Source organism: Cetorhinus maximus, unplaced genomic scaffold, assembly GCF_964194155.1.
Source record: "Cetorhinus maximus unplaced genomic scaffold, sCetMax3.hap1.1 HAP1_SCAFFOLD_3409, whole genome shotgun sequence".
Lineage (NCBI taxonomy): Eukaryota > Metazoa > Chordata > Chondrichthyes > Lamniformes > Cetorhinidae > Cetorhinus > Cetorhinus maximus.
Window position 1 is genome coordinate 10,001 of NW_027599322.1, and position 17,851 is coordinate 27,851.

At 51.3% G+C, this 17,851-nt stretch overlaps 1 protein-coding gene across 1 annotated transcript in view; it reads left to right on the forward strand.

The window, feature by feature from the left end:
• The window catches only part of LOC144678007 (nectin-4-like), a gene marked incomplete at its 3' end in the record, with an annotated part of 23,392 nt that extends 8,365 nt beyond the window's left edge, over positions 1–15,027 (forward strand). Inside the window, exons 3-7 of the mRNA XM_078537939.1 lie at positions 8,774–8,891; positions 11,578–11,729; positions 11,861–12,008; positions 14,391–14,499; positions 14,698–15,027. Coding sequence (XP_078394065.1) covers positions 8,774–8,891; positions 11,578–11,729; positions 11,861–12,008; positions 14,391–14,499; positions 14,698–15,027 — 857 coding nt within the window. The remainder of the gene's footprint in view (positions 1–8,773; positions 8,892–11,577; positions 11,730–11,860; positions 12,009–14,390; positions 14,500–14,697) is intronic.
• Positions 15,028–17,851: the final 2,824 nt, after the last annotated feature.

Below are 17,851 nucleotides of genomic sequence, written 5' to 3' on the forward strand. Positions count from 1 at the left end.
GCTTTACTCTGTATCTAACCCTGTGCTGTACCTGTCCTGGGAGTGTTTGATGGGGACAGTGTAGAGGGAGTTTTACTCTGTATCTAACCGCATGCTGTACCTGTCCTGGGAGTGTTTGATGGGGACAGTGTAGAGGGAGATTTGCTCTGTATCTAACCCCGTGCTGTACCTGTCCTGGGAGTGTCTGATGAGGACAGTGTAGAGGGAGATTTGCTCTGTATCTAACCCTGTGCTGTACCTGTCCTGGGAGCGTTTGATGAGGACAGACTAGAGAGAGCTTTACTCTGTATCTAACCCCGTGCTGTACATGTCCTGGGAGTGTTTGATGGGGACAGTTTAAAGGGATCTTTACTCTGTATCTTACCCTTTGCTATACCTGTTCTGGGAGTGTTGGATGGGGATAGTGTAGAGGGAGATTTACTCTGTATCTAACCCCGTGCTGTACATGTCCTGGGAGTGTTTGATGGGGACAGTTTAAAGGGATCTTTACTCTGTATCTTACCCTTTGCTATACCTGTCCTAGGAGAGTTTGATGGGGACAGTGTAGAGGGAGCTTTACTCTGTATCTAACCCCGTGCTGTACCTGTCCTGGGAGTGTTTGATGGGGACAGTGTAGAGGGAGATTTACTCTGTATCTAACCCCGTGCTGTACCTGTCCTAGGATAGTTTGATGGGGACAGTGTAGAGGGAGCTTTACTCTGTATCTAACCCCTGCTGTACCTGTCCTGGGAGTGTTTGATTGGGACAGTGTAGAGGGAGCTTTACTCTGTATCGAACCCCGTGCTGTACCTGTCCTAGGAGAGTTTGATGGGGGCAGTGTAGAGGGAGCTTTACTCTGTATCTAACCCCGTGCTGTACCTGTCCTAGGAGAGTTTGATGGGGACAGTGTAGAGGGAGCTTTACTCTGTATCTAACCCCGTGCTGTACCTACCCTGGGAGTGTTTGATGGGGTCAGTGTAGAGGGAGCTTTACTCTGTATCTAACCCCGTGCTGTACCTGTCCTGGGAGTTTTTGATGGGGACAGAGTAGAGGGAGAATTACACTGTATCTAACCCCGTGCTGTACCTGTCCTGGGAGTGTTTGATGGGGACAGTGTAGAGGGAGATTTACTCTGTATCTAACCCCGTGCTGTACCTGTCCTGGGAGTGTCTGATGAGGACAGTGTAGAGGGAGCTTTACTCTGTATCTAACCCCGTGCTGTACCTGTCCTGGGAGTGTTTGATGGGGACAGTGTCGAGATAGATTTACTCTGTATCCAACCCCGTGCTGTACCTGTCCTGGGAGTGTCTGATAGGTACAGTGTAGAGGGCGATTTCCTCTGTATCTAACCCCGTGCTGTACCTGTCCTGGGAGTGTTTGATGGGGACAGTGTAGAGGGAGATTTACTCTGTATCTAACCCCGTGCTGTACCTGTCCTGGGAGTGTTTGATGGGGACAGTGTAGAGGGAGATTTACTCTGTATCTAACCCCGTGCTGTACCTGTCCTAGGATAGTTTGATGGGGACAGTGTAGAGGGAGCTTTACTCTGTATCTAACCCCTGCTGTACCTGTCCTGGGAGTGTTTGATGGAGACAGTGTCGAGATAGATTTACTCTGTATCTAACCCCGTGCTGTACCTGTCCTGGGAGTGTCTGATAGGTACAGTGTAGAGGGCGATTTCCTCTGTATCTAACCCCGTGCTGTACCTGTCCTGGGAGTGTTTGATGGGGACAGTGTAGAGGGAGATTTACTCTGTATCTAACCCCGTGCTGTACCTGTCCTGGGAGTGTTTGATGCGGACAGTGTAGAGGGAGATTTACTCTGTATCTAACCCCGTGCTGTACCTGTCCTAGGATAGTTTGATGGGGACAGTGTAGAGGGAGCTTTACTCTGTATCTAACCCCTGCTGTACCTGTCCTGGGAGTATTTGATGGGGACAGTGTAGAGGGAGCTTTACTCTGTATCGAACCCCGTGCTGTACCTGTCCTAGGAGAGTTTGATGGGGACAGTGTAGAGGGAGCTTTACTCTGTATCTAACCCCGTGCTGTACCAGTCCTAGGAGAGTTTGATGGGGACAGTGTAGAGGGAGCTTTACTCTGTATCTAACCCCGTGCTGTACCTACCCTGGGAGTGTTTGATGGGGTCAGTGTCGAGGGAGCTTTACTCTGTATCTAACCCCGTGCTGTACCTGTCCTGGGAGTTTTTGATGGGGACAGTGTAGAGGGAGAATTACGCTGTATCTAACCCCCTGCTGTACCTGTCCTGGAAGTGTTTGATTGGGACATTGTAGGGGCAGATTTACTCTTTATCTATCCCCGGGCTGTACATGTCCTGGGAGTGTTTGATGGGGACAGTAAAGAGGGAGCTTTACTCTGTATCTAACCCCGTGCTGTACCTGTCCTGGGAGTGCTGATGGGGACAGTATGGAGGGAGCTTTACTCTGTATCTAACCCTGTGCTGTACCTGTCCTGGGAGTGTTTGATGGGGACAGTGTAGAGGGAGTTTTACTCTGTATCTAACCCCATGCTGTACCTGTCCTGGGAGTGTTTGATGGGGACAGTGTAGAGGGAGATTTGCTCTGTATCTAACCCCGTGCTGTACCTGTCCTGGGAGTGTCTGATGAGGACAGTGTAGAGGGAGATTTGCTCTGTATCTAACCCCGTGCTGTACCTGTCCTGGGAGCGTTTGATGAGGACAGACTAGAGAGAGCTTTACTCTGTATCTAACCCCGTGCTGTACATGTCCTGGGAGTGTTTGATGGGGACAGTTTAAAGGGATCTTTACTCTGTATCTTACCCTTTGCTATACCTGTTCTGGGAGTGTTGGATGGGGATAGTGTAGAGGGAGATTTACTCTGTATCTAACCCCGTGCTGTACATGTCCTGGGAGTGTTTGATGGGGACAGTTTAAAGGGATCTTTACTCTGTATCTTACCCTTTGCTATACCTGTCCTAGGAGAGTTTGATGGGGACAGTGTAGAGGGAGCTTTACTCTGTATCTAACCCCGTGCTGTACCTGTCCTGGGAGTGTTTGATGGGGACAGTGTAGAGGGAGATTTACTCTGTATCTAACCCCGTGCTGTACCTGTCCTAGGATAGTTTGATGGGGACAGTGTAGAGGGAGCTTTACTCTGTATCTAACCCCTGCTGTACCTGTCCTGGGAGTGTTTGATTGGGACAGTGTAGAGGGAGCTTTACTCTGTATCGAACCCCGTGCTGTACCTGTCCTAGGAGAGTTTGATGGGGGCAGTGTAGAGGGAGCTTTACTCTGTATCTAACCCCGTGCTGTACCTGTCCTAGGAGAGTTTGATGGGGACAGTGTAGAGGGAGCTTTACTCTGTATCTAACCCCGTGCTGTACCTACCCTGGGAGTGTTTGATGGGGTCAGTGTAGAGGGAGCTTTACTCTGTATCTAACCCCGTTCTGTACCTGTCCTGGGAGTTTTTGATGGGGACAGTGTAGAGGGAGAATTACTCTGTATCTAACCCCGTGCTGTACCTGTCCTGGGAGTGTTTGATGGGGACAGTGTAGAGGGAGATTTACTCTGTATCTAACCCCGTGCTGTACCTGTACTGGGAGTGTTTGATGGGTCAGTGTAGAGGGAGCTTTACTCTGTATCTAACCCCGTGCTGTACCTGTACTGGGAGTGTTTGATGGGTCAGTGTAGAGGGAGCTTTACTCTGTATCTAACCCCGTGCTGTACCTGTCCTGGGAGTGTTTGATGGGGACAGTGTCGAGATAGATTTACTCTGTATCCAACCCCGTGCTGTACCTGTCCTGGGAGTGTCTGATAGGTACAGTGTAGAGGGCGATTTCCTCTGTATCTAACCCCGTGCTGTACCTGTCCTGGGAGTGTTTGATGGGGACAGTGTAGAGGGAGATTTACTCTGTATCTAACCCCATGCTGTACCTGTCCTGGGAGTGTTTGATGGGGACAGTGTAGAGGGAGATTTGCTCTGTATCTAACCCCGTGCTGTACCTGTCCTGGGAGTGTCTGATGAGGACAGTGTAGAGGGAGATTTGCTCTGTATCTAACCCCGTGCTGTACCTGTTCTGGGAGCGTTTGATGAGGACAGACTAGAGAGAGCTTTACTCTGTATCTAACCCCGTGCTGTACATGTCCTGGGAGTGTTTGATGGGGACAGTTTAAAGGGATCTTTACTCTGTATCTTACCCTTTGCTATACCTGTTCTGGGAGTGTTGGATGGGGATAGTGTAGAGGGAGATTTACTCTGTATCTAACCCCGTGCTGTACATGTCCTGGGAGTGTTTGATGGGGACAGTTTAAAGGGATCTTTACTCTGTATCTTACCCTTTGCTATACCTGTCCTAGGAGAGTTTGATGGGGACAGTGTAGAGGGAGCTTTACTCTGTATCTAACCCCGTGCTGTACCTGTCCTGGGAGTGTTTGATGGGGACAGTGTAGAGGGAGATTTACTCTGTATCTAACCCCGTGCTGTACCTGTCCTAGGATAGTTTGATGGGGACAGTGTAGAGGGAGCTTTACTCTGTATCTAACCCCGTGCTGTACCTGTACTGGGAGTGTTTGATGGGTCAGTGTAGAGGGAGCTTTACTCTGTATCTAACCCCGTGCTGTACCTGTCCTGGGAGTGTTTGATGGGGACAGTGTCGAGATAGATTTACTCTGTATCCAACCCCGTGCTGTACCTGTCCTGGGAGTGTCTGATAGGTACAGTGTAGAGGGCGATTTCCTCTGTATCTAACCCCGTGCTGTACCTGTCCTGGGAGTGTTTGATGGGGACAGTGTAGAGGGAGATTTACTCTGTATCTAACCCCGTGCTGTACCTGTCCTGGTAGTGTTTGATGGGGACAGTGTAGAGGGAGATTTACTCTGTATCTAACCCCGTGCTGTACCTGTCCTAGGATAGTTTTATGGGGACAGTGTAGAGGGAGCTTTACTCTGTATCTAACCCCTGCTGTACCTGTCCTGGGAGTGTTTGATGGAGACAGTGTAGAGGGAGCTTTACTCTGTATCGAACCCCGTGCTGTACCTGTCCTGGGAGAGTTTGATGGGGACAGTGTAGAGGGAGATTTACTCTGTATCTAACCCCGTGCTGTACCTGTCCTAGGAGAGTTTGATGGGGACAGTGTAGAGGGAGCTTTACTCTGTATCTAACCCCGTGCTGTACCTGTCCTAGGAGAGTTTGATGGGGACAGTGTAGAGGGAGCTTTACTCTGTATCTAACCCCGTGCTGTACCTGTCCTAGGATAGTTTGATGGGGACAGTGTAGAGGGAGATTTACTCTGTATCTAACCCCGTGCTGTACCTGTCCTAGGATAGTTTGATGGGGACAGTGTAGAGGGAGCTTTACTCTGTATCTAACCCCTGCTGTACCTGTCCTGGGAGTATTTGATGGGGACAGTGTAGAGGGAGCTTTACTCTGTATCGAACCCCGTGCTGTACCTGTCCTGGGAGAGTTTGATGGGGACAGTGTAGAGGGAGCTTTACTCTGTATCTAACCCCGTGCTGTACCTGTCCTAGGAGAGTTTGATGGGGACAGTGTAGAGGGAGCTTTACTCTGTATCTAACCCCGTGCTGTAACTACCCTGGGAGTGTTTGATGGGTTCAGTGTAGAGGGAGCTTTACTCTGTATCTAACCCCGTGCTGTACCTGTCCTGGGAGTTTTTGATGGGGACAGTGTAGAGGGAGAATTACGCTGTATCTAACCCCCTGCTGCACCTGTTCTGGAAGTGTTTGTTGGGAAATTGTAGGGGCAGATTTACTCTTTATCTATCCCCGGGCTGTACTTGTCCTGGGAGTGTTTGATGGGTACAGTAAAGAGGGAGCTTTACTCTGTATCTAACCCCGTGCTGTACCTGTCCTGGGAGTGCTGATGGGGACAGTATGGAGGGAGCTTTACTCTGTATCTAACCCTGTGCTGTACCTGTCCTGGGAGTGTCTGATGAGGACAGTGTAGAGGGAGATTTACTCTGTATCTAACCCTGTGCTGTACCTCTCCTGGGAGTGTTTGCTTGAGACGGTGTAGAGGGTGAATTACGCTGTATCTAACCCCCTGCTGTACCTGTCCTGGGAGTGTTTGATGGGGACAGTGTAGAGGGCGATTTACTCTGTTTCTAACCCCGTGATGTACCTGTCCTGGGAGCGTTTGATGAGGACAGTGTAGAGAGAGCTTTACTCTCTATCTAACCCCGTTATGTACCTGTCCTGGGAGCGTTTGATGAGGACAGTGCAGAGGGAGCTTTACTCTGTATCTTACCCCGTGCTGTACCTGTCCTGGGAGTGTTTGATGGGGACAGTGTAGAGGGAGATTTACTCTGTAACTAACCCCGTGCTGTACATGTCCGGGGAGTGTTTGATGGGGACAGTTTAGCGGGATCTTTACTCTGTATCTTACCCTTTGCTATACCTGTCCTGGGAGTGTTTGAAGAGGACAGTGTAGAGGGAGCTTTACTCTGTATCTAACCCCTGCTGTACCTGTCCTGGGAGTGTTTGATGGGGACAGTGTAGAGGGAGCTTTACTCTGTATCGAACCCCGTGCTGTACCTGTCCTAGGAGAGTTTGATGGGGACAGTGTAGAGGGTGCTTTACTCTGTATCTAACCCCGTGCTTTACCTGTCCTAGGAGAGTTTGATGGGGACAGTGTAGAGGGAGCTTTACTCTGTATCTAACCCCGTGCTGTACCTGTCCTGGGAGTGTTTGATGGGGACAGTGTAGAGGGAGCTTTACTCTGTATCTAACCCCGTGCTGTACCTGTCCTGGGAGTGTTTAATGGGGACAGTGTAGTGGGAGAATTACGCTGTATCTAACCCCCTGCTGTACCTGCCCTGGGAGTGTTTGATTGGGACGGTGTAGAGGGAGATTTACTCTGTATCTAACCCCGTGCTGTTCCTGTCCTGGGAGTGTTTGATGGGTCAGTGTAGGGGGAGCTTTGCTCTGTATCTAACCCCGTGCTGTACCTGTCTTGGGAGTGTTTGATGGGTACAGTGTAGAGGGAGCTTTACTCTGTATCTAACCCGTGCTGTACCTGTCCTGGGAGTGTTTGATGGGGACAATGTAGTGGGAGATTTACTATGTATCTAACCGCGTGCTGTACCTGTCCTGGGAGTGTTTGATGGGGACAGTGTAGAGGGAGATTTGCTCTGTATCTAACCCCGTGCTGTACCTGTCCTGGGAGTGTTTGCTGGCGACAGTGTAGAGGGAGATTTACTCTGTATCTAACCCCGTGCTGTACCTGTCCTGGGAGTGTTTGATGGGGACAGTGTAGAGGGAGCTTTACTCTGTATCTAACTCTTTGCTGTACCTGTCCTGGGAGTGTTTGATGGGGACAGTGTAGAGGGAGCTTTACTCTGTATCTAACCCCGTGCTGTAACTGCCCTGGGAGTGTTTGATAGGGACAGTGTAGAATGAGATTTACTCTGTATCTTACCCTGTTCTATACCTGTCCTGGGAGTGTCTGATGGGGATATTTTTGAGGGAGATTTACTCTGTATCTAACCCCGTGCTGCACCTGTCCTGGGAGTGTTTGGTGGGGACAGTGTAAAGGGAGCTTCACTCTCTATCTTAACCTGTGCGGTTCCTATCCTGGGAGTTTTGATGGGGACAGTGTAGTGGGAGCTTTACTCTGTATCTAACCCCGTGCTGTACCTGCCCTGGGAGTGTTTGATGGGGACAGTATAGAAGGAGATTTATTCTCTATCTAACTCTGTGCTGTACTTGTCCTGGGAGTGTTTGATGGGGACAGTGTAGAGGGAGCTTTACTCTGTATCTAACCCTGTGCTATACCTGTCCTGGGAGTTTTTGCTGGGGACAGTGTAGAGGGAGCTTTTCTCTGTATCTTACCGCGTACTGTACCTGTCCTGGGAGTTTTTGATGGGGACAGTGTAGAGGGAGCTTTACTCTGTATCTAACCCCGTGCTGTACATGACCTGGGAGTGTTTGATGGGGACAGTGTAGAGGGAGCTTTACTCTGTATCTAACCCTGTGCTATACCTGTCCTGGGAGTTTTTGATGGGGACAGTGTAGAGGGAGCTTTTCTCTGTATCTTACCGCGTACTGTACCTGTCCTGGGAGTTTTTGATGGGGACAGTGTAGAGGGAGCTTTACTCTGTATCTAACCCCGTGCTGTACCTGTCCTGGGAGTGGTTTATGGGGACAGTGTAGAGTGAGATTTACTCTGTGTCTAACCTCGTGCAGTACAAGTCCTGGGAGTGTTTGATGGGGACAGTGTGGAGGGAGATTTCCTCTGTATCTAACCCCGTGCTGTACCTGTCCTTGGAGTGTTTGATGGTGACAGTGTAGAGGGAACTTTACTCTGTTTTTAACCCCTTGCAGTACCTGTCCTGGGAGTGTTTGATGGGGACAGTGTAGAAGCAGATTTACTCTGTATCTAACCCCGTGCTGTACCTGTCCTGGGAGTGTTTGATGGGGACAGTGTTGAGGGAGATTTATTCTGTTTCTAACCCCATGATGTACCTGTCCTGGGAGTGTTTGATGGGCTCAGTTTAGAGGGAGATTTACTCTGTATCTAACCCTGTGCAGTACCTGTCCTGGGAGTGTTTGATGGGGACAGTGTAGAGTGACCATTGGTCTGTATCTAACCCCGTGCTGTACCTGTCCTGGGAGTGTTTGATGGGGACAGTGTAGACGGAGCTTTACTCTGTATCTAACCCCGTGCTGTACCTGTCCTGGGAGTGTTTGATGGGGACAGGGTAGATGGAGCTTTTTTCTGTATCTAATTTGGGAGACTGGGAATTCTCTTTCCTTCCTGCCCATCCTTTATCTTTTGATGGATCTCCCACCTTCCTTCCGGCAGATGTTCCAGAAGTCACCATCCGCAAATCCTCGAATGACTGGTATGTGGGGATGGAAAACGCCGAACTTACCTGTGAGGAGAACGGGAATCCTCCAGCCAATGGCATTGTTTGGAGCAGGTGAAAGTCCTTTTGGGATCTTGTACATTGTGAGTGAATGGGAAGGGGTTTGGGTCCATTGGGATTGTGGACAGTGGGAGTGAATGGGAAGGGGTTTGGGTCCATTGGGATTGTGGACAGTGGCAGTGAATGGGAAGGGGCTGGCGTCCATTGGGATTGTGGACAGTGGGAGTGAATGGGAAGTGGTTTGGGTCCATTGGGATTGTGGACAGTGGGAGTGAATGGAAAGGGGTTTGGGTCCATTGAGATTGTGGACAGTGGGAGTGAGCTGGAATGGGTTTGGGTCCATTGGGATTGTGGACAGTGGGAGTGAATGGGAAGGGGTTTGGGTCCATTGGGATTGTGGACAGTGGGAGTGAATGGGAAGGGGTTTGGGTCCATTGGGATTGTCGACAGTGGGAGTGAGCTGGAATGGGTTTGGGTCCATTGGGATTCTGCACAGTGCGTGTGAATGGGAAGGGGTTTGGGTCCATTGGGATTTTGGACAATGGGAGTGAATGGGAAGTGGTTTGGGTCCATTGGGATTGTGGACAGTGGGAGTGAATGGGAAGGGGTTTGGGTCCATTGGGATTGTGGAAAGTGGGAGTGAATGGGAAGGGGTTTGGGTGCATTGGGATTGTGGACAGTGAGAGTGAATGGGAAGGGGTTTGGGTCCATTGGGATTGTGGAAAGTGGGAGTGAATGGGAAGGGGTTTGGGTCCATTGGGATTGTGGACAGTGGGAGTGAATGGGAAGGGGTTTGGGTCCATTGGGATTGTGGACAGTGGGAGTGAATGGGAAGGGGTTTGGGTCCATTGGGATTGTCGACAGTGGGAGTGAGCTGGAATGGGTTTGGGTCCATTGGGATTCTGCACAGTGCGTGTGAATGGGAAGGGGTTTGGGTCCATTGGGATTTTGGACAATGGGAGTGAATGGGAAGTGGTTTGGGTCCATTGGGATTGTGGACAGTGGGAGTGAATGGGAAGGGGTTTGGGTCCATTGGGATTGTGGAAAGTGGGAGTGAATGGGAAGGGGTTTGGGTGCATTGGGATTGTGGACAGTGAGAGTGAATGGGAAGGGGTTTGGGTCCATTGGGATTGTGGAAAGTGGGAGTGAATGGGAAGGGGTTTGGGTCCATTGGGATTGTGGACAGTGGGAGTGAATGGGAAGGGGTTTGTGTCCATTGGGATTGTGGACAGTGGGAGTGAATGGGAAGGGGTTTAGGTCCATTGGGATTGTGTACAGTGGGAGTGAATGGGAAGGGGTTTGTGTCCATTGGGATTGTGTACAGTGGGAGTGAATGGGAAGGGGTTTGGGTCCATTGGGATTGTGGACAGTGGGAGTGAATGGGAAGGGCTTTGGGTCCATTGGGATTATGGAAAGTGGGAGTGAATGGGAAGAGGTTTGGGTGCATTGGGATTGTGGACAGTGGGAGTTTATGGGAAAGGGTTTGGGTCCATTGGGATTGTGGTCAGTGGGATTGAATGGGAAAGGTTTTGGGTCCATTGGGATTGTGTACAGTGGGAGTGAACTAGGAATAGGTTTGGAACCATTGGGATTGTGGACAGTGGGAGTGAACTAGGAATAGGTTTGGATCCATTGGGATTGTGGACAGTGGGAGTGAACTAGGAATAGGTTTGGATCCATTGGGATTGTGGACAGTGGGAGTGAATGGGAAAGGGTTTGGGTCAATTGGGATTGTGGACAGTGGGAATGAATGGGAAGGGGTTTGGGTCCATTGGGATTGTGGACAGTGGGAGTGAATAGGAAGGGGTTTGGGTCCATTGTGATTGTGGACAGTGGGAGTCAATGGGAAGGGTTTTGGTTCCATTGGGATTGTGGACAGTGGGAGTGAATGGGAAGGGGTTTGGGTCCATTGGGATTGTGGACAGTGGGAGTGAATGTCAAGGGGTTTGGTTCCATTGGGATTGTGGACAGTGGGAGTGAATGGGAAGGGGTTTGATCCATTGGGATTGTGGACAGTGATAGTGAATGGGAAGGGGTTTGGTTCCATTGGGATTGTGGACAGTGGGAGTGAATGGGAAGGGCTTTGGATCCATTGGGATTGTGGACAGTGGGAGTGAATGGGAAAGGGTTTGGGTCAATTGGGATTGTGGACAGTGGGAATGAATGGGAAGGGGTTTGGGTCCATTGGGATTGTGGACAGTGGGAGTGAATAGGAAGGGGTTTGGGTCCATTGTGATTGTGGACAGTGGGAGTCAAAGGGAAGGGTTTTGGTTCCATTGGGATTGTGGACAGTGGGAGTGAATGGGAAGGGGTTTGGGTCCATTGGGATTGTGGACAGTGGGAGTGAATGGGAAGGGGTTTGGTTCCATTGGGATTGTGGACAGTGGGAGTGAATGGGAAGGGGTTTGTGTCCATTGGGATTGTGGACAGTGGGAGTGAATGGGAAGGGGTTTGGGTCCATTGGGATTGTGGACTGTGGGAGTGAATGGGATGGGGTTTGGGTCCATTGGGATTGTGGACAGTGGGAATGAATGGGAAAGGGTTTGGGTCCATTGGGATTGTGGACAGTGGGAGTGAATGGGAAGGGGTTTGGGTCCATTGGGATTGTGGCCAGTGGGAGTGAATGGGAAGGGGTTTGGGTCCATCGGGATTGTGGACAGTGGGAAGGAATGGGAAGATGATTATGGTTGTAAATCTGTGGAATTATTCACATTTTCCGTCTCCTGATGTTGCCCTTTAGATTGGACGGTTCCTTGCCCAACAGCAGTGTTACACGGGGCAAGAGACTGTTCTTCCGTGGTTCACTGTCCATCGAAGATGCTGGAACCTACGTTTGTGAAGCAACCAACATGATTGGGAGCCGGACTGGGCAGACCGACATTAAAATAACCGGTGAGTCCCACCCTGTGAATCCTGCGTTCCCCTCCGACACCTAACATACATCCCCATGGAAAACCCTTCCTCTGCATCTCACCCCGTTCCGATTTACTGTGTGACTCTTCCTCTCTCTCCTCATGCCCCAGACAACACCGCTGGCGGTGTGAACATGCTTTCCATGGCCTTCGTGGCGATCGGAGCCGTTGGCCTCTTGCTCCTCATCACTCTCGTGGCTGCCGTTGTCTTTGTGAATCGCTATCATAAGAAGAAGACTCAGGAGATGGTGGTCAAACTGTAAGCCCTCATTCAGTTATTCTTTCTTCAGAGCTGGGATGCCCCCGGAGGGTCATGATTCAGGGGAAGGCCATTCAGCCCCTCCAAGGCTTGCTCACCATTCCCGCTCACCATTGCTGCTTTGTATCTCCATATCCGCTGGTTGGGTCCATCACCCCTCAGTGCACACAGACTAGAGAGATCTCTCCATTGTCCTTTGCGAGTTTGGATTGAGTGGAGGGATGTTTGTATTTGGATTGAGTGGAGAGATGTTTGTAGTTGGATTGAGGGGAGGGATGTTTGTAGTTGGATTGAGTGGAGGGATGTTTGTATTTGGATTGAGTGGAGGGATGTTTGTATCTGGATTGAGTGGAGGGATGTTTGTATTTGGATTGAGGGGAGGGATGTTTGTATTTGGATTGAGTGGAGGGATGTTTGTAATTGGATTGAGGGGAGGGATGTTTGTAGTTGGATTGAGTGGAGGGATGTTTGTATTTGGATTGAGTGGAGGGATGTTTGTATCTGGATTGAGTGGAGGGATGTTTGTATTTGGATTGAGGGGAGGGATGTTTGTATTTGGATTGAGTGGAGGGATGTTTGTATTTAGATTGAGTGGAGGGATGTTTGTATTTGGATTGAGGGGAGGGATGTTTGTATTTGGATTGAGTGGAGGGATGTTTGTAGTTGGATTGAGGGGAGGGATGTTTGTATTTGGATTGAGTGGAGGGATGTTTGTATTTGGATTGAGTGGAGGGATGTTTGTATTTGGATTGAGTGGAGGGATGTTTGTATTTGGATTGAGGGGAGGGATGTTTGTATTTGGATTGAGTGGAGGGATGTTTGTATTTGGATTGAGTGGAGGGATGTTTGTATTTGGATTGAGTGGAGGGATGTTTGTAGTTGGATTGAGTGGAGGGATGTTTGTATTTGGATTGAGTGGAGGGATGTTTGTAGTTGGATTGAGTGGAGGGATGTTTGTATTTCGATTGAGGGGAGGGATGTTTGTATTTGGATTGAGGGGAGGGATGTTTGTATTTGGATTGAGGGGAGGGATGTTTGTAGTTGGATTGAGGGGAGGGATGTTTGTATTTGGATTGAGTGGAGGGATGTTTGTAGTTGGATTGAGTGGAGGGATGTTTGTATTTGGATTGAGGGGAGGGATGTTTGTAGTTGGATTGAGTGGAGGGATGTTTGTAGTTGGATTGTGTGGAGGGATGTTTGTATTTGGATTGAGTGGAGGGATGTTTGTAGTTGGATTGAGTGGAGGGATGTTTGTATTTGCATTGAGTGAGGTAAGCGTAGATGAGAGAGACGGAGAAGGCAAGCGAGAGAGGGATGAGCAAGAGAGGGATGAGCGAGGGAGGGATGAGAGAGGGAGGGATGAGCAGAGGGAGGGATGAGCCAGAGAGGGATGAGCCAGAGAGGGATGAGCGGAGGGAGGGATGAGTGAGGAAGGGATGAGCGGAGGGAGGGATGAGTGAGGGAGGGATGATCGAGAGAGGGATGCGCGAGAGAGGGATGAGCGGAGAGAGGGATGAGCGGAGGGAGGGATGAGCGGAGGGAGGGATGAGCGGAGGGAGGGATGAGCGGAGGGAGGGATGAGCGGAGGGAGGGATGAGCGAGAGAGGGATGAGCGGAGGGAGGGATCTGCGGAGGGAGGGATGAGCGAGAGAAGGATTAGCGGAGGGAGGGATGAGCGGAGGGAGGGATGAGCCGAGGGAGGGATGAGCGGAGGGAGGGATGAGCGGAGGGAGGGATGAGCGGAGAGAGGGATGAGCGAGGGAGGGATGAGCGAGAGAGGGATGAGCAGAGGGAGGGATGAGTGAGAGAGGGATGAGCGGAGGGAGGGATCTGCGGAGGGTGGGATGAGCGAGAGAAGGATTAGGGGAGGGAGGGATGAGCGGAGGGAGGGATGAGCGAGAGAAGGATTAGCGGAGGGAGGGATGAGCGGAGGGAGGGATGAGCGAGGGAGGGATGAGCGGAGAGAGGGATGAGCGAGGGAGGGATGAGCGGAGAGAGGGATGAGCAGAGAGAGGGATGAGCGAGAGAGGGATGAGCGAGAGAGGGTTGAGCGGAGGGAGGGATGAGCGGAGGGAGGGATGAGCGGAGGGATGGATGAGCGAGAGAGGGATGAGCGGAGGGATGGATGAGCGGAGAGAGGGATGAGCGGAGGGAGGGATGAGCGAGAGAGGGACGAGCGAGAGAGGGACGGGCGGAGGGAGGGACGGGCGGAGGGAGGGACGCGCGGAGGGAGGGACGCGCGGAGGGAGGGACGCGCGGAGGGAGGGACGCGCGGAGGGAGGGACGCGCGGAGGGAGGGACGAGCGGAGGGAGATGTGCAGGAGGTGATGTGGGGTTGGCGATCGCTCGGGGCCTCACACAGCCGCTGGTTTCTCTCGGCAGGGAGGAGATCTCCACCATGTCTCGCCAGCCCTCCATCCGGCGATGTAACTCCATGTCGGCCTCGGTGGACGCCCGGCTTCAGGATGCCGGAGGGAGTCGGGAGAACGACGTGAGTTCGAGGGTTGGCGCCGGGATAGGGGACGAGGGTTTTGGGGGGTTCGTGTGTGCGCGGACGGCGGTGGTTGGAGGGGGTTTGGTGAGTGGGGTCGCGGTTATGGGCGGTGTGGGGCGGAGGGCGAGTTTCCAATCTCCTCGCTGAGCCTGTGCCTCACTTTTGACCACCTCTTCCCTCCCTCGGACCGAGCAGCTGGAGCAGGAGCCGATACTGCAGGAGGTGCCGCTCAGGGACATGCAGCCACAGCTGGGGACCAGCTCCCGGGACCTAAGGGCCGCCAACGGTGAGCTGATGGTCCCCCCGCCCGCCTTTGGCAGCCATCGCTACAGCCTGAGGTCAGTGACGGAGAACCACATGGAGCCGGCCTACCAGATTGGATCCTTCCGCTACAGCCTCAACAGCAGCCTGCGCTACACCGGGCGAGAGAGGATATCGGGTCCTGGTCAGAGAACACTGCCCCCACCCATCCCACTGACCGACCACCGGGACACCACCAGAGACATGGCGCGGACTCCAGAACAGGTCAGAACACGTTGTTAAAAAATACACCCACAGCACGGGGTTAGATACAGAGTAAATCTCCCTCTACCCTGTCCCCATCAAACTCTCCCAGGACAGGTACAGCACGGGGTTAGATACAGAGTAAATCTCCCTCTACACTGTCCCCATCAAACACTCCCAGGACAGGTACAGCACGGGGTTAGATACAGAGTAAATCTCCCTCTACCCTGTCCCCATCAAACACTCCCAGGACAGGTACAGCACGGGGTTAGATACAGAGTAAATCTCCCTCTACACTGTCCACATCTAACACTCCCAGGACAGGTACAGCACGGGGTTAGATACAGAGTAAAGCTCCCTCTACACTGTCCCCATCAAACACTCCCAGGACAGGTACAGCACGGGGTTAGATACAGAGTAAATCTCCCTCCACACTGTCCCCATCAAACACTCCCAGGACAGGTACAGCACGGGGTTAGATACAGAGTAAATCTCCCTCTACACTGTCCCCATCAAACACTCCCAGGACAGGTACAGCACGGGGTTAGATACAGAGTAAATCTCCCTCTACCCTGTCCCCATCAAACACTCCCAGGACAGGTACAGCACGGGGTTAGATACAGAGTAAATCTCCCTCTACACTGTCCACATCTAACACTCCCAGGACAGGTACAGCACGGGGTTAGATACAGAGTAAAGCTCCCTCTGCAATGTCCCCATCAAACACTCCCAGGACAGGTACAGCACGGGGTTAGATACAGAGTAAAGCTCCCTCTACACTGTCCCCATCAAACACTCCCAGGACAGGTACAGCACGGGGTTAGATACAGAGTAAAGCTCCCTCTACACTGTCCCCATCAAACACTCCCAGGACAGGTACAGCACGGGGTTAGATACAGAGTAAATCTCCCTCCACACTGTCCCCATCAAACACTCCCAGGACAGGTACAGCACGGGGTTAGATACAGAGTAAATCTCCCTCTACACTGTCCCCATCAAACACTCCCAGGACAGGTACAGCACGGGGTTAGATACAGAGTAAATCTCCCTCTACCCTGTCCCCATCAAACACTCCCAGGACAGGTACAGCACGGGGTTAGATACAGAGTAAATCTCCCTCTACACTGTCCACATCTAACACTCCCAGGACAGGTACAGCACGGGGTTAGATACAGAGTAAAGCTCCCTCTGCAATGTCCCCATCAAACACTCCCAGGACAGGTACAGCACGGGGTTAGATACAGAGTAAAGCTCCCTCTACACTGTCCCCATCAAACACTCCCAGGACAGGTACAGCACGGGGTCAGATACATATTTTTAATAATATTTTCAAGTCCTGTTTCAGGTTTGATTCTAATCAGTGATTTATTCTTTCTCTCTGTCTCTATCTCTCCCTCTCTCTGTCCCTCTCTCTCGCTATCTCTCCCTCTCTGTGTCCCTCTCTGTCTCTATCTCTCCCTCTCTGTGTCCCTCACTATCATGTCTTTCACAATCTCTGATCCAATGTTTTGCTGCCTCTTCCTCACTCTTTCTGACAATGGCCCTCCCTCTCTTTCTCTCTGTCTCGCTCTGTCACTCTGTCTTTCTCTTTATATTCTCCCTCCACCTCTCATTCTGTCTCTCTCTCTCTGCCTCTCTTTCGCTCTGTCTCTCTCTCTTCATCTGTTTCTCTTTCTGTCTCTCTTTCTCTGTGTATCTCTCCCTTGATCTGTCTCTCTCCCTCTCTCTGTCTCCCTTTCTCTGTCTCCCTCTCTCTGTCTCCCTCTCTCTCTGTCTCTCTCTCTCTGTCTCTTTCTCTCTCTCTCTCTGTCTCTCTCTCTCTGTCTCACTCTCTCTGTCTCCCTCTCTCTGTCTCCCTCTCTCTGTCTCCCTCTCTCTGTCTCCCTCTTTCTCTGTCTGTCTCTCTCTCTCTCTGTCTCTTTCTCTCTCTCTCTGTCTCTTTCTCTCTGTCTCCCTCTCTCTGTCTCCCTCTTTCTCTGTCTCTCTCTGTCTCTCTCTCTCTGTCTCTTTCTCTCTGTCTCTTTCTCTGTCTCTCTCTCTGTCTCTCTCTCTGTCTCTCTCTCTGTCTCTCTCTCTGTCTCTCTCTGTCTCTCTCTCTCTCTCCCTCTCTCTCTCTCTCTGTCTCCCTCTCTCTGTCCCTCTCTCTCTCTATCTCTCCCTCTCTCTGTCCCTCTCTCTCTCTATCTCTCCCTCTCTGTGTCCCTCTCTGTCTCTATCTCTCCCTCTCTGTGTCCCTCACTATCATGTCTTTCACAATCTCTGACCCAATGTTTTGCTGCCTCTTCCTCACTCTTTCTGACAATGGCCCTCCCTCTCTTTCTCTCTGTCTCGCTCTGTCACTCTGTCTTTCTCTTTATATCCTCCCTCCACCTCTCATTCTGTCTCTCTCTCTCTGCCTCTCTTTCGCTCTGTCTCTCTCTCTTCATCTGTTTCTCTTTCTGTGTCTCTCTCCCTTGATCTGTCTCTCTCCCTCTCTCTGTCTCCCTCTCTCTCTGTCTCTCTCTCTCTGTCTCTTTCTCTCTCTCTCTCTGTCTCTCTCTCTCTGTCCCTCTCTGTCTCCCTCTCTCTGTCTCCCTCTCTCTGTCTCCCTCTCTCTGTCTCCCTCTCTCTGTCTCCCTTTATCTCTGTCTCTCTCTGTCTCTCTCTCTCTCTGTCTCTTTCTCTGTATCTTTCTCTCTCTCTCTCTGTCTCTTTCTCTCTCTCTCTGTCTCACTCTCTCTGTCTCCCTCTCTCTGTCTCTGTCTCTTTCTCTGTCTCTCTCTCTGTCTCTCTCTGTCTCCCTCTCTCTCTCTCCCTCTCTCTCTGTCTCTCTCTCTTCATCTGTTTCTCTTTCTGTCTCTCTTTC